Consider the following 15,914-nt stretch of genomic DNA (forward strand, 5'->3'; position numbering starts at 1 on the left):
GAGTCAAGAAATGAAATAAATTACACTACTATGCTGAACATAAAAGTCCAAATATATTTTTACTGAATTATTTTTTAATTATGAAATAGTTCAGATTATGAAGCAGTATCAAGAATAATGCAATCAACTTCTGGTAACCCAACACCCAATTTAAGAGATAAAACATCACCCAATACTGCTGAAGGCTTCTGTGTACTGTATACCCAAGATATTCAGTATTCTAAATTTGATGTTTATAGGTGTCATGTATTCAAATTTTAAACCTTATAACAAACTACCTGCTGAATCATTTTTAACTGGAACTGAAATTAGGGAGTAAAATAAAAACCTGAGACATCTCACTACTTTTCTTTTTGCTATCAAGCAAAATGAAGGAGAGTTTATCTTTCCTATTCTCTTACTTGCATTCCTTCCCTGTCCAGTGCTACTCCCAACTTCCTTTTAGAGTATTTTACCTAGATCTGTTTCCCAAGAACTGAACCTGTTTACATTTCCTACACCAACATGTAGTAACCATCTAACTGTTTTGGGGATTACTGTTTTCTATCTGTCCTGGTAGAAAGATTATTAAACTGCATTAGTCTATACTGGGTTGCTGCATGTCTTCTTCAGGATTAGCATGAAGGTATGGTGGGGTCATATTTACTGGTGACATATATTAATATGGGAGACATAATATAGGAGAAATATATTGCATGACAATCAAGATTCAACTTGAGGTAGACAAGATGAATCAATAGGCTAAAATCTAACAAGATGGGGTTCTATACTAAAAATAAGAAATCTTAGAGTTTGGTTTAATAAATTCATTAAATAAGTATATGAAGGGAAAGCCATCATTTAACAACACTACATGTTGAAGACTTGAGGTTTTAGTGAGCATAAAGTCAATCAGTGATATGTGGTTGTCAAAATAGCTAAAATGATATTAGTCTGCATTAAAAAAAAGTATTCAGAACAAGGGAAGTTGTACTGTTGTACTGACATCACATTCTCAACCCCTCTTTTATTAGCTCTAGTGCTGTGTAATAATAAATTGCAACTGAGAGCAGAATTACCAGGATAGCGGGAGAAATTTGAAACCATATCATATGGAAAATGGTGAAGGCTCTGGTAATGTCTGTTCAGTTGTGCTAAATTTTGCTATGAAAAATGGGTAGTGTAGACCACTCTCTATGGCACTGACTCCCTCTTCCGGATGGCAATAATGTCTTCTATGGAAAAGTGCCTTCTTTGTCCTCAAAATATTAATAAAAGTAGCCTGGAAATGAGCTCGGTTCAAAAAAAAAAAAACCTGTTGATAACAGTTTAAAAGTTATCTTTAAATAGTTGAAGGGTTATACAGAATCAGGATTAGATTTTGGCTCAATGTAAAACAAGTTATAAATTCCACTACAAAAGTGCAGCCTTGTACGTTCTATTTGTATCCACCTTTATTAGTGCTAACACAGAACTGAATGAAGGAGTGGTGGTTAATGAAAATTCAAGCTATGGTAGGGGGTTGAATTACATAGCCTCTAAGGTCTTTCCAACTCTTAGTGTCATATAGCTCTATAAGGCTGATTTACACAGATATTTGTTAAGGACATATTGTTACACCCCATAGGATTTTTATAGTTTAATAGACAATGGTGCTATAAACCTAGAAGATACAGGTCTATGCTTATAAAGAAAAGAGGACAGCGCAGGTCAAAAGGACACAGGAGTCAACTTGGAAAGTTCCATTGGGAACTTTGGCTTCCAACAGTCAAAGCTGGAGGACAAATTGAGCAACATATTAACAGTGATACTAACGGATTACAAACCAAACAATAAAATATTCATGAGTCCATAATAATGCAAAGATTGAATAAATAAATGGAGGAAAAGGGAAAAATCTTCCTTACAGAAGAATTGCAAGAAATAAACGTAGAAGGAATGAGGGAAATAGAAAACCACCGTTGGAAATCCATAGTAATAATTGCTGCAGGAAAGATTCGCCAATGAAAGCTATGTCTCTTGCCTTGAAATTGGGAGCAATGATAGCATTGCAGCTGATTTTGTTCCAAATAATAGTCACTATAAATTTTGTTTTTTAAAAAAAAACCCAGCTTTGTTTTTTTTTTACATTAAACAGTACAAATTTGTGAAATTGAGAACAGTTTCCATATTTAACACAATCATTCACCTAGATGTTAAGGCCAAAAAACTAGGAGTCATTTTAGTTCCCTGCTCCCATCCCGCATTCAATACATCAGTGTCTTGTGAGCCGTACTTCCAAAGTATATCCCACATCTGACCAGCTATCTCCCTAATCTGAGCTATTTCTTGCTTGTAGTAGCTTCCCAATTATTCTTCCTGCTTCTTATTCCCTTACAGTTTGTTCGTAACATTAGCCAGTAACCTTTTATTTATTTTTTTTTTTGAGGAAGATTAGCCCTGAGCTAACTGCTGCCAATCCTCCTCTTTTTGCTGAGGAAGACTGGCCCTGAGCTAACATCCGTGCCCATCCTCCTCCACTTTACACGTGGGATAGCTACCACAGCATGGCATGCCAAGTGGTGCCATGTCCACACCTGGGATCCGAACCGGCGAACCCCGGGCACTTGTGCACTTAACCGCTGCGCCACTGGGCCGGCCCGCCAGTAACCTTTTAAAAAAAAATCAGATCCCTTTAATTTCCTGTGTAAAACTCTCCAATGGCTTTGTCAGGCTTAGAATAAAATTTGCTCACTACCTTGGTCTATAAAGTCCTGTATGATATGACCCTTATCTACTTCTCTGACCTCATTTGCTACCATTCTCATCCTCCTTGCTTACTACTCTTTTCTAGCCCGAGTGGCTAGCTTGTTTATCCTCAAACATGCCACCCTTATTCCTGCCCTAGAGCCTTAATATTTGTCATTACCTGTGCTGGAAGCCTCTTCCCCCAGATCTTTGTACTGCTTGCTCCTTTATATCAGTAAGGTCTCTGTCTAAATGTCATCTTAATTAGGATCTTTAGGGAAGACCCTTCTGAGGTAGGCTCCTCTGCCTACATGAAATAAATGTGTTTACTCATTTTTTATCTATTAAGGGAAAGGACTTGGTTTGTCTTGTATACAAACTGAATCCACAATACCTAAAACAATACCCACAGTAGAGTGGGCCCCCAAATATCTACTGAATACATATTTTTAAAACATTGAAGGGCAAAAAGTGGGGAAATATAGCAGAAGGTGTGTATCAGAGGCAGATTGCTATCTCTGAAAACTGTGCAAGAAATATAAGCCTTTTGAGATAAAGTGTTAACATGAAGAAAAACAAAGAGATATTTTTAACTACCTTAATTTTACAAATTCAGTTGCTTAAAAAAAACTTGAAAAATGTAAGTCTAACTTTGATGACTGAATTTGGAGAGCTTTTGCAATAAAAAATTTTATTGAAGTATAGATTACTAGTTATTTAAAAATACATGGGAAAAGACACACATACAAAGGCATTATCATACAACTGATTTCTAAACTCAATAGTTTGGAAATACAAAACAATGATCATTACACCCAAAAGTCAGTTTATTGAAAGAAACTGATTTTTAAATTGGTTTATAACTTTCACTCATTTTGTTTACGCACGTTACTTTGTTTTTCAGTTTCATCCCACATCAGCTTTGTCTTTTTGACATGTTTACTTCTCCAAGTAGTACACAGTTATTTCTTGCAATTAATGTCAGCAACTAATAGGAAACTTCTCTAAGTCACAGGAATTCAATATGGTTGCTGCTTTGGAAATAGTTACCATTTTGGGTTATTTACACTAAGACTCATGTATTGAAAGGCAAAATATGAAGATTGAGAGCAGGAGGACTAAGAAAAGACGATGTTATCTTTTACTGCAGACCTGCTAAAAAAGACTCCATTATTTACTTCGGTACTATTGCTAGAGAAGCAGTTTCTGCCAGACCACAGGTTGGCTATACAGTTGTCCATTTTAATATTTCCTTTTCTAAAGAATGGTAGACTTTAAGAATTAGATTGCTCAACCAATAAACAGAGACCTTTAAATTACCATATACTTTAACTGCATGAAATAAATTATTTTCTTAATTCATTTAGCAGCTTTGTGTCTGGAAAGGCAGCAAAAACCACTTTGTTCCAAAATTAGAAGGCTGACTCAGAGGCTGTTTGTAAGGTGCCTGGCTATCTTCTATCACCACTCAGTCATGAAAGTGGACCTTCATGAACTCAGTAACTTAATAAATGTAAAAATGACCTCATCTATCAACACACAATGTTGAGCCAGCAAAACCAAAAACTACACTCACAAGTTCGGAACTGGCCTGTATAAAACAAGAGGGTACATATCCTCTTATATAAGACAAGAGGAATATGTATGGCAATAAAAACAATCTATAATAAACTTGAAAAGAGATGATTCTGGTTTACATGTAAGTCTGCTTAAACCGACTATGACTGAATGATTGGAAATTTTCTTCTCCTAACATAATGCCCATTCATTCTAAGCTCAGCTGGTCTTATTTTCTTATAAATCTCTTATTTCCTTGGACTTATCTACTACTCCCCTCACTTTATAGCCATTTAACTTATAAGCTGGGCCTGCCCAGCCTGCCTATAAAGCCTCTCTTCAGAAATATATCAGATGCATTAAACAGAGGCATCTTCTAGTAAACATCTGCACTTTAAGACAGCATATGAAGAACCAGCATTTGGACCTCCAATGTAAATACCTCTCATTTCACATTATCATAGAAACCGTGCAGTTTACTAACCACTCCTTCCTTACAGGAAACTCAGTACCTGCAAAAATTTTGGTCAGTTTCAAAACATTTCAATACTTATTAATTCCAAAGATCCGAACACCATGTAGCTGTGGCATTTTGGGAATTAGCACACTCAGGAGAGAAGCTGTGTTTAGGATGAAGTGAGTTGGATCATACTTCGTATAGAAACTTGCCAGAAAATATCTGTAGAAATAAAAGTTAAGAATGTAGATAACATCTGAAAATGAAATTACTTAGAATTTTTAAAAAATTTAAAGGTAGAAAAAAGGCCACTGAAACATAAATACCTAAAGCAGAACTATTTTTGAGCATTAAAACAAGAGGAAACATTTTTGTTTGGGGCCCTAATTTTATTTGGGATTTAAAATTTTGTGTAATGGAGAGGCATATATGTACATTTTGCATTTCTGCAATTATATTAAATGCATTTAATAGAATACGTTTGCTACCTGGCATCTTTTAAACCATGAGGCTTTCAAACTAGAATTTATATGCTCACTGAAATTTCAGGTGTAGTTTTGTATTTATGTGGATGTTTCTGAAGAGAAGATCCAGATCCAAAGTAGCCATCATATTCTCAGTGTTTTGTGACTAATCAAAAGGGTTAAGAACCACTGCTGTAAAGCTGTGAAAAATGGGGTTTAGTGCATTAGTACAATTTAGTATCTTTGAAAGAAAACAAATACTTTATTGCCCTTCTGATGTTCTCATTTCTATATTATAGTTAAACAGGTCTATAACCAGTTTAACTAGAAACTTGAAAGACACTATTGTAAAATTCCAGCTGTTTTGCTATAATTGAACATATGTACATATTCAAAGACATCCAACATCTGAGAATTTGTTTTAACAAGCCTAAGCCACTTTTAAGACCATAAATCATCGAGTTCAAATGTCTAGTTTTACCCAAGGGGATAGCAGAGTGCAGACATATCATCTCGCGCCACTAAAGAGTATTTTAATATAGATAGGATGTAAAGAATAAAACATCAGACCTTACTTCATCATGACTAAGAAGTTAGTGTGCATATGGGTGTTGGTCTAATTAGTACTTTTAAGAGTACACAGGAAAGTATTCTAATAGTCTTTCCTCCAAGTAACACCATTAGTTTCTCATAAGGGGAGATAAACATCTTGTGTAATATGGTTAGAAAAGAATAGCTATTTTCAGATACAACTAAAAACATCACAGAGCTATATACATCATTTTCTGAACCATCTAAATTGAGAAATTCTATCATCTTCCACCTATTTCACAAACTATAGTCAGAAAATTCTTTCTTGAGAATAAACTGTATTCCTCAATCTTTACCTTAAACACTTTCTTCCTACTTTCATATACTTGAAGACTGTTTTCATACTTCCTTCACTGAGTAAGACAGGTTACTACTTGAATTTAGTAAGCTCATTTGATTTCCCATCATCATTATGGGTTTAACCTATAATCTGATATGTTGGAAGTTATACACCTTCTTGGAATGGCTTCTCCTTATCATACCATACCGTATGTCCCCTTTATGTCTTTTAATGAAAACCAATTGTGTGTGTAGATTATGTGAAAATTACTTGACTCTTACAAAAAACTGGACAACCCTCCAAGGGGATGCAAAACCCAGGTGGGAATCAGTGTGATGGTGTTTATTGGCCAAAGGGTATACTAGAAAGAGACGTGTATTAGAAGCCAGTAGTTTAGAATATAATCTGGGCTCTTGACTCCAACTATCTGGAGCAAGGTAATGCATTTGAGTCTGTTTCTTTATCTAAAAATCTGGGATAATACTGCAAGCCCCACCTACCTGAAAAATGGTATCACATAAGAAAATGTGAAAGCACTCTGAAAAGTATCAGTGCTATATAGATGACTTTAATGCTGTTTTTTCAGTTATGTAAGAAATTTAATCACAGAATATTTGAAATCATACCTGTGGGTCAAAAATATATTTTTAGAAATATGGATGTTGTACACAGGTACATCTTAGTTGAACTTTTTTTGTGATAGCTCTCATTGAAAATTCAGTATACGTCAGGCTTTTTACCTGTATTATAATGCAATCCTCAACATTTTATAGATGAGGAAACTGAGGCTTTCAAGAAAAAGGCCAAAAGTCACATAGCTGGAAAGCAGTAGAACTAAAATCCAAATTTAGGGCTGTTTGAATAAGCATTATTCTTGTTATTGCATTTATCTTTGTTACACCATACAAATCATTTTTCTTTTGATGTTAATTTTACGAGACTAAAACAATTAAACATTTAAAAAATTTCCTCAAAGTGCCATAAATATAAGGAAAAAGAAACCTACTACTTTATTATCAATGCCTTCCCTTACTTGAACATCTATCTGAAACATCTCCCTTATGTCCCAGTTTAAGGAATTCTAATGCCTCCAAGAAATCTTTCTAGCTACTCCAGACTGCACTGATTCTATGATGTATATATTACTATGTATAAGCTATGTGCTATAGAGCGTTTGACTAAGATATATGTAAAACATCTATGATATGCAAGCAACTGTACTAAGTGAGAAATTCAAAGCAATCTATGCACTTATAAAATCTTTGCAGAAATAAAATAAAACATTTATAATAACAGAGAAATAATACAAAGTGGCATAAATGAGGGATGTATAACAACTACTATGGGGGTTCAAAGCAGACCATTATCATTGAAGGATGGGTGCTAAGGAAAAGACCTCACTGAGGAAGTAGAATTCAAATCCTGAAAGAAGAGTAAGGCAGGTAAATTAAGAAAGGAGAAGCCATTTCAGGTAAGAGAAATGATTTGAACAAAAGCATAGAAATAGGACTATACCTGAAGTAACCAAGAAATGCTGCTTAGAAGAGCTTGACATGGTAGGAGTTGGGTGGGGGTAAAATTCACATAAAGGCAAAATGAGGTAATACCATTTTGTGGAGGGCTCTGAATATCAAGTAATAGAAAGAAGTTAGATACCAGATACAAGGTTAGATGCTTTACAGATAGATTTTATCTCATTTATTTCTTACAGCATCAGATTGAGTTAGGTACCACTGGCTAGAATTTTATTTATGAGCAAACCAATCTGGCTGAGTGATGGATACAGGATTCAACCCAATGTTCTACAATGACGGCCTAACCTCTCTTTTCTCTAAACCATACTATACTGTCTCTCCCAAGGAGTTTGAACATCCAAATGGTGCAGGTGGAAAATGAAATTTACCTGCAATCATCCAAATCCTTGTTTAGGGAGATTAATCTGACAGTCGAATATAGAATAACATTATGTGTTTAGTTTGCTTGTAAGCCATTTAAGGACATGAACCACAATATATTTGACCTGTATATCCTAGGATGTCCAGGCATACTGATGAGCATGTAATGTTGTCTCCATATGTAATTGACTGAAGGGAAAACTGGTTTATTACCAGCTTGTTAAAAATTTTGCCTGTATTTTATACTCTATCTGAGGTAGCTGTTTATTGATAGAGCTTTTCAACAAAATACTCTGTTTCTAATTCAAATTCATTCTAATAAAAGGATAGCTTCCTTTCATCCAATCTTCCTTATAGCTAAAAATTTCCACCACTTACAGAATTATTGGAGAAATTGTGAAAAACTTCCGTGAAGATGTAAACTGTACTCCATAGTCCAGTTGTTCCCAGTGAGTTAGGAGCCTTGCTTTACCCTGGTCAGGAGTTTCAAAAGGTGTTCCTTTTACTGCATGCAAAAATACATACATCCCCTGGAAAACAAGCAAGGGGATAGATAATCAATATTAAATACAAAATTAGTATTTGTCATTAAGCATTAAGATAGTTCCAGTCTGTTTGTGACAAAGGATGTGATTTAACTTAACGAGCTTAAGTTTTAAGGTTTCATATTATTGTGAAAGTCTGTGGCCAGTTTCTTTGTAGTAAAATAAAACTTCCAGGGGCATATAAATATTATTTGGTGAAAACCAGTAAAAGGTCAACCAAAAGTAACCGGTTTTATCTCTTATTAAATTGAAAATAAAAAGTAACATCAGGGTAGCTTCACATCAATACATTACATCTTTAACACCTTTCCTATTAGGAAACAGGATTACCTTCCCCAATGTCTAGCAAAGTTTAGAGTGTCATATTAGTAAATCTGATGATACTTATAAAATGATAAAAATATACAAATTGATAAATAATAATAATAAAATAAAACCTCTGTATCAGGGGAAAAGGGTTTTGAAAATATTTAATATTAGGACCGTCTTTGTCTCACTAGTTCTTTTCCAAAACAACAAACATAGTTTGATGTAATAGGTATAATATTCAACTCAATTCACTTTTAAAATCAGCTCTGTCCCTCAATAGTGTTTCCTTTAAATTAGTTTTTACAAATCAAAGTAAAAACATTACTAAAAGCCATTCTATCCAGTGATATATTTAAACATCTAATTTTGTGGTTAACTAGGGGAAAAAAAATGTATACTAGATTTGCTTTCCTTGGGATTATAATGCCCACTTAGATTGATAGGTGGTGATTCTTTGCAGGATTACTGTCTGAAGCACTGGTAACAGAATAAAGCCTAAATATCATCATGAAACAGTTTTTCCCACTTGAAGTCAAGATGTGATGTCATTTTTCCCGCTTTAACTTTTAATAAATATATGGAAAAAACAGAAAAATCAGTGATTTGAAATTTTTATATTATTATACTAGGTTAAGAGAGCCCTTCTTTTCAAAGCTTAGTTTACTTTCTAGTTATTCCATTAGGCAATTCAAAAGTTGTTTAGCTGCAATAACACCTAAGTTATAGAGGAACAGATTCATGCTCAATTGGATTTAATTCAACAAACATTTAATAAGTGGCTTTTATGTTCAGGACACAGGACATGAATGCATATATGAAATGGAACAAGATACGTCAACAGCCTTGAAAAAATTCAATCTTCTAAGAGATTGTAAGGAGAAAAAATATGCATAAAAAACTAGAAGGTACGACAGAACTGCTATCAGAGGTACATTCAGAGTACTCAGGAAATGCAGAGGAAAGAGACATTTCTCATTGCTGAGGCAAAAGCCTTCATTCTATCTTGTCAACTACCTCATTCTTGAAGGTTCAGCTCAAATGACTCCTTAGTGAAGCCCTCCTCATTAGTAATAATTAACCTTCTGCCTACATGCTTGTATAGAATTTTATTGAAAATATTTTTATTATAGTACAATATATTGTGATGGAGTTGTTTGCATAATGTTTGTTTTCACCTTACACTGAATACCTCAGGAACAAGGCCTGGTACATAGCAAGTATTAGATATTAAGCAATGATGGCGTTAAGCCAAGGAATGTTTATTCTGTAAGCAGAAGGAAAACATTTTCCCATGGGCTTTAAAGGAAACTATGAAACAGATATTGTATGCTTTCAAATTCTCAGGAGTATGTGACCCAAAAAAAGTTAGCAATCTCTACTCCAGACCACATATGTGCTAGAATTATCAAAGAGAAGAACAATTCTCTCATCATTTCCTTTAAACCACATGCACTTGCCAGTGTTTAGAATATAATATTCAGTTTATTTCATATATCCTTTTCAATGAAATAGAATAAAATCTTATCTGACCATGTATCTTTCACTCCATTGTTTTCGTTTTTAGTAGTTTTTCTATAAAATTTTAGTGATGGATGACTTATACCCACACCAAAAGAATTAAGAAAAAAGGATATAGCTCATGTTTATTTAGGCCTTAACAAATATTTACTGACTCAAAATGAAGAGAATTCTCATTTATTTTAAAAGCTAGACTAAGACTTTTGTCAATATTAATACCTCTAAGTGTGAACTGTAGCACTGAATAAAAACAATCACTATAAGTTTCTACTGTATGGTTCAGAAAGGCAAGGACTATTTTTTCTAATTAGGGATAACAATTAGATCTATTTTCCCCTATTTAAAAGCATTCGGTATGTATTTCACATTTTTAATTGGTTTAATGTAGGCTATCTTCAAAAGAAATTTAAATTTGGAGTCATGTAATTACTACATCTGTGGCTGGTTAGTTAGGTTCTTAGTGTGGTGAACTAATAAGCTTCCCTATGTTGTCAATTACCTCTCCTTTGTCCATGGCCAGAGACTGTGCCTCTATCTCAGTCAACCAACTTGAAACATGAAGGGGGCCAGGAGAGATGACTTCTAAAGTACATTTACTACATATGCCATTGGAGAAGAGAAAATTATGTGACAATATAGACTAATTTATTCAGCAAACATTTAAATAGGTCTTTAGAGAGAGAGAAATGAAAAAATAAAAAAGCTATACTGCTAATTATAAAACTATGGTAAACACATGATAAAAGAATGGAGCACGGGAATTTTGTAGCTTCCTGGAGGAGCTGATACTTGAGTAGTTTTCCTGGACAAGCAAGAATCAGCCAAGCAGAGCAGGAAGGAGGGAGGGGTATTAAAATAGTGGAAGAAGAGCTTAAGTCAAAGCAGTAAGGTGAGAGGAAGACGATTTTCATTACTGTTAGAGCTTAGCTTGTGTGTGGAGATGGGTTGAGATAAAACTGAGTCCTTTGCTTGCCTCTGCACTATTATCAACTGGTCTTGTATGCCACACAAGTAACTTAACATTTTATTATGAATGCAATGGGGAATCATTGAAGGACTTAGGAGTGTGACTTGAGCGGACACACATTTTAAAATATCACTCTGCCAAGTTGGAATGGAGAAATAGAGAAGGGGAGTATCAAGGAGACCATTTGATCTATTGGGGTAATCCACCTGAGAAAAAAATAAGGGTACAAATTACAGCAATGCCAGTGGGGATCAAGTTGAGAGACATTAAAGCAGTAAACAGACAGGACTTTGACTAAACGTATGGAATATAAAGGAAAAGGAGTTACTCTAAGACTAGGGTGACCATATATCCTAGTTTGCATGGACAGTCCAGATTTATACCTATCCTCGTGGAGCAGTTATTACTAGAGCCCCCTTTTACTCTCAAAACAGTCTCAGTTTGGATGATACATTATATTCATCATTTTACCTTTGACATTGAGCTATCTGGCTTGGCTTACTGGGCAGACAGTAGGACCTTTAGATTAGATTAGGAACAAAATCAGAGGGATAAATTATGAGTGGTAAGGGATCAGAAATGAGTCCAATTTATACTTGTTTGGTTTAAGGTGCAAGGTGATCTCACAATATTAATATGGGCATTATAATTCTACAGGGAGAAACTGAAAATACGAATAGACACAGTAACCTAGATGGAATTGATAGCACAAGAAGAACTGAAGAAAAGAATCTTGGGAACAGTGGTAAAAGAGTCTTAAAGACAGGAAAAGAGAAGGAAGACCACGCAAGAGGAAATACAAAAGGAAAGATCAGAAATATATTTAGGAAAAAGGGAACCCATGGAAGCCAAAGGAAAAGAATTTCAATAAAAGGGATAGGATTAGTGTCAAATACTTCAGAGAAGTCACTACTATTTAAAAATGGTGTTTGCCCTATCAAAGTCTATCACATAAAAAGGACTCAATGGACATTCACTTACTTCTACCTACCATATCATTCTAGTCCTACTCGAGTCAACTTTAAAGCCTTTCCAGAAGGTATAATATAAATAACAATTTTTAAGAATCTATTTCTCTCACATTTTTCTGTCTTAATGTTCTAAGTTCTTCATTTTTTGGATATCTTTAAACAAATATATAGTTAATCTGAATTCAACTAAAAGTCATAACCATATTTCTTGCCTTTCATTTTATTTTAATAGGCTGTTAAAGACAAGAAAAGTCAGTATCAAGGTTTTTTGTTTTTTTGCTGAGGAAGATTTGCCCTGAGCTAACATCTATTGCCAATCTTCCTCTTTTTGCTGAGGAAGATTCACCCTGAGCTAACGCCTGTTCCCAAACTTACTCTTTTTGTATGGGAGCCACCACCACAGCATGACCACTGACAGATGAGCGGTGTAGGTCTGTGCCCGGGAACCAAACAGAGGCTGCCAAAGTGGGGCACACCAAACTTAACCACTACTCCATTGGGGCTGGCCCTGGTATCAGGGTTTTTTTTAAATAGGCAATTTCCAGGGCTGCATAATATGGTTAGTGGAGTCCATTAAACTCCTGATACTTTGTAGAGCTATCATATAATACACAACAGCAAGAGTCAACATGAAGAACTTAAGGCACCATAAGATCCTGAATCACATAAGATATAATTGAGCTCAGAATTTCAATACTGAAGGAGGAAAGTATGCTTATACAATTTGGAAAGACTTAAGAAGGATTAAAACCAGATGTCCCTATTAGACTCCAGTTAGCCAAAAAATATATTACTTCTTCTGAAGCATTATGGTTAATCAATATATTATAGTAGCTTCAATTACAGTCTCTTGTAACTTTTGCTAAAATGACCTATATTCTAGATTCTATAAAGCAATAGAAGGAAAAAAGTCTTACTCAGAAAAACGGCCCAATGTTTACATATAAAGAGTAATAGAAAAAAATATAGTCCTATCCCACATTAGAATTCTTCAAAATTGTCATATATACTAAAAATCACTGAACCGAACACTTTAAATAGTGAATTTTATATTATGTGAATTATATCTCAATAAAACTATTAAAAAACTGTCATGTGTTTTTCTTCTTTATAACATAAAACTTTAAGCTTTTTAAAAAATTGTTTAAAAAATACACATAACATAAAATTACCATATGAACCATTTTTAAGTGTACAGTTCAGTGGTATTAAGTACATTCACACTGTTATGCAACCATCCCCACCATCCATCTCCAGAACTCTTTTCATCTTGCAAAACTGAAACTACACCCATTAAACAAACAATAACTCCCTGTTCCTTCCTCCCCCAGTGCCTGACAACCACTAAACCTTAAGCTTTTAAGTGTTTAGTATAAGGTGAAATTCTTACCAGATTATGTATAACGTTTGTTAAGGTCCAAGCAACAGGAACACTGAAGAAGGGAATGCTGAGTAAGACAATATGAAGCAAGCCAACTCCCAACGCATATGTCAGCCACATACCCCGGCTGTTCATTACACGGGTATTTGGATTCACCTCGCTGTGGGCAACTCCAACATTCATGTTTGCTCTGTAGGAAAGCAATGATATGAATCAATCTGGTATAACTAGAAACCTAAATTCTCCTAATTATGACATGACAAAATAAGTGTGTTACTAGGTTTTTTTTTCTTGGTAGTTCTGAAATAGAACAAACACACTCTCCAGAATATGCTACTTGCAGATGCTGATGAAGTCAGTAAAGAATTCTTAACATCTGACTTTACGGTAAGACAAACAAGACTTATTTTTTAGGGTTCTCATTGGAAAACATAAACAGTTAAAATCCCTTTCCTAAAGCGTGTCTTCTAGCATACTGGTTTTACTAAATGAAATAGGCAGGAAAACTCACACTGAAAAAGAAAACCTACATTTCCTTATATCATGAGAGCAAAGTGAAATCTCAGGAGCTTAATCTACCAACAGAATAAACTAATAACAAAAAAGCAAAGCTGCCCCAGCCAGTGTATCCTGAGTAGCCAGACTTTTACATCTAACATAATGTATCCATAAAGAGTGGTGAGAGTTCGAATCACTCCTTTCTGAATACTGAACCTGGGAGGAACATAGAGTAGTGGAAAATTTACACGGTCAAGGGATAAAGTTTGTTTCTCAATCTCATGATACAATTAGGTTGAAACAATGAGTCTTCTCTATATTTTAACTCTAGTCAACTCCCTAAAACTTTATTTATTTTTTTAAGGTTTCCCTTTCCGTTTTGCATTCAAGATGAACACGAAAGGAAGAGCTAATAATAGTTCGCAGTTTTTTTTTTTTTAATGATGATGTTTGCTTGGGTCTAAGAATCCCTTAACAAAATAAAATTGTCCTGAAGAATACCTAATCATCCTGGTAAAAACCAACCAGTGAGACTGGAGGGGGAAAACAGGGCTAGATTATAACTGGAACAGCTCTGATTTAAAAACACATAAACCCTTACAGAGTTGACCTGAGAGAGGAATTTCTTATAACTACATCCAACAAGTGTTTCCGGAGCACAATGTCCTCTTCTCCCCCCAAAAACCTAGGGAGCACGCATCAAAGCATCAAGGCTTACGGTGATGGAAGTTGACTACACTGGGGAAAACTCTCAAATTTACACGTGTAAATATTTCTTCTAAACATCCACAATGTATCATTTTTATATGCTGTAAATAATACTTAGTACATGCCACCACTCAAGATACTCTTCCCACTTTCCACAAGATGGAAAAAAAAAAATGTTCAAAAGAGGCTTAAAATTTACGTCTGAGCTGGAAGGCAAAACTGGCGCGGTACTGACCCTGCCCCAGTTCAGAAAACCCTTCCAGGGCGTCTGCCGCGCCACTTCGGGACTGGCAGACAATGACTTGAGACAGCGAAGGACCTCCTGGCTCCGCGGCGACCCCCCTGGGGACTCCCCCGCCCGCCACGGGCAACCTTCCCGGCGCCCGGAGCTCCCGGCCAGGGGAAGCTCAGCGACAGCCGCGGCTGCTACTGCCGCAGCGCCTCCCTCACCCGCCCCTTCCTTCGCGGAGCTGCACATCCCGTCAGGGCCGGGGCACTGCGACGAGGCTGGGGGGCTAACCTCGGGGGTCCCTTGGCCGGCACAGGCACAAAGGCCACTCTTCCCGACCCGGCCACCCTTTCCCCCTAGGCCGACCCTGGCCGCAGCAGTTCCCCACCGCCGCAGGCAGCAGCACATCGCACACTCACCGGCCGCCTCGCTCCCAGCAGCCGTCTCCGAACAGGACCAGCCCGGCGGCGACGGCGTCTCCTCAAGGCCGAACGCCTGTGCCGGCCCCGGCGCAGCACGGCACTGCTTGCGGAAGCTTTCCTAGCCGGACGCGCGGCCAGGGGATTGGCTGCAGGCGGCGCCAATCCCACGTTCTCCGGCAGGGCGGGGCTAAGTGCTGCGCGCCCGCTGCCCGCCCCGCCGCGCGCGCGCAGGGCGAGTCTCTGCAAGGCCGGGCCTGGGGTCCGGCGGGACCCTCGCTGCTCCAGTAGTGCATGGTACGTGCCCACGTCGCGCGAGCAAGAAGGTGGTGTCGTGTGGCTGACGAGCCTTCATTCTTAGATTCTCGTAGGTTCGAGGGCCCCCTCCCTTTCACTTGGTCGCGGTGGGCGGCCCCTCC

General features: G+C 36.6%; 2 protein-coding genes and 1 long non-coding RNA gene across 17 annotated transcripts in view; 2 read left to right on the top strand and 1 right to left on the bottom strand.

Annotated features, from left to right (window-relative positions):
• The window catches only part of LOC106838708 (uncharacterized), a 17,610-nt gene extending 4,268 nt beyond the window's left edge, over nucleotides 1-13,342 (top strand). The window contains exon 3 of the long non-coding RNA XR_006526747.2: nucleotides 11,947-13,342. This is a non-coding gene — a long non-coding RNA (uncharacterized lncRNA). The remainder of the gene's footprint in view (nucleotides 1-11,946) is intronic.
• The window catches only part of ORMDL1 (ORMDL sphingolipid biosynthesis regulator 1), a 21,378-nt gene extending 5,705 nt beyond the window's left edge, over nucleotides 1-15,673 (bottom strand). Inside the window, exons 1-4 of one of the 2 annotated variants that reach the window (XM_014852922.3) lie at nucleotides 15,496-15,673; nucleotides 13,651-13,831; nucleotides 8,329-8,480; nucleotides 3,381-4,942 (exon numbers count right to left, since the gene is read on the bottom strand). In XM_014852922.3, the coding sequence (XP_014708408.1) occupies nucleotides 4,807-4,942; nucleotides 8,329-8,480; nucleotides 13,651-13,824 (462 nt within the window). In that variant the 5' untranslated portion in view covers nucleotides 13,825-13,831; nucleotides 15,496-15,673 and the 3' untranslated portion in view covers nucleotides 3,381-4,806. Of the gene's footprint in view, nucleotides 1-3,380; nucleotides 4,943-8,328; nucleotides 8,481-13,650; nucleotides 13,832-15,495 lie in introns of those variants that run through there. The other variant, XM_044768582.2, reaches the window with a different exon arrangement.
• The window catches only part of PMS1 (PMS1 homolog 1, mismatch repair system component), an 84,009-nt gene continuing 83,768 nt past the window's right edge, over nucleotides 15,674-15,914 (top strand). For 6 of the 14 annotated variants that reach the window (XR_011502928.1, XR_011502929.1, XR_011502927.1 and 3 more), the window contains exon 1: nucleotides 15,677-15,792. The gene's annotated coding sequence lies outside the window, so the exon portion shown is untranslated. Of the gene's footprint in view, nucleotides 15,863-15,914 lie in introns of all 14 variants that reach the window. The other 8 variants (XR_011502925.1, XR_006526745.2, XM_070508234.1 and 5 more) reach the window with 3 other exon arrangements.

This window comes from Equus asinus, chromosome 4 (genome assembly GCF_041296235.1).
Source record: "Equus asinus isolate D_3611 breed Donkey chromosome 4, EquAss-T2T_v2, whole genome shotgun sequence".
In the NCBI taxonomy this organism is placed as follows: Eukaryota; Metazoa; Chordata; class Mammalia; order Perissodactyla; family Equidae; genus Equus; species Equus asinus.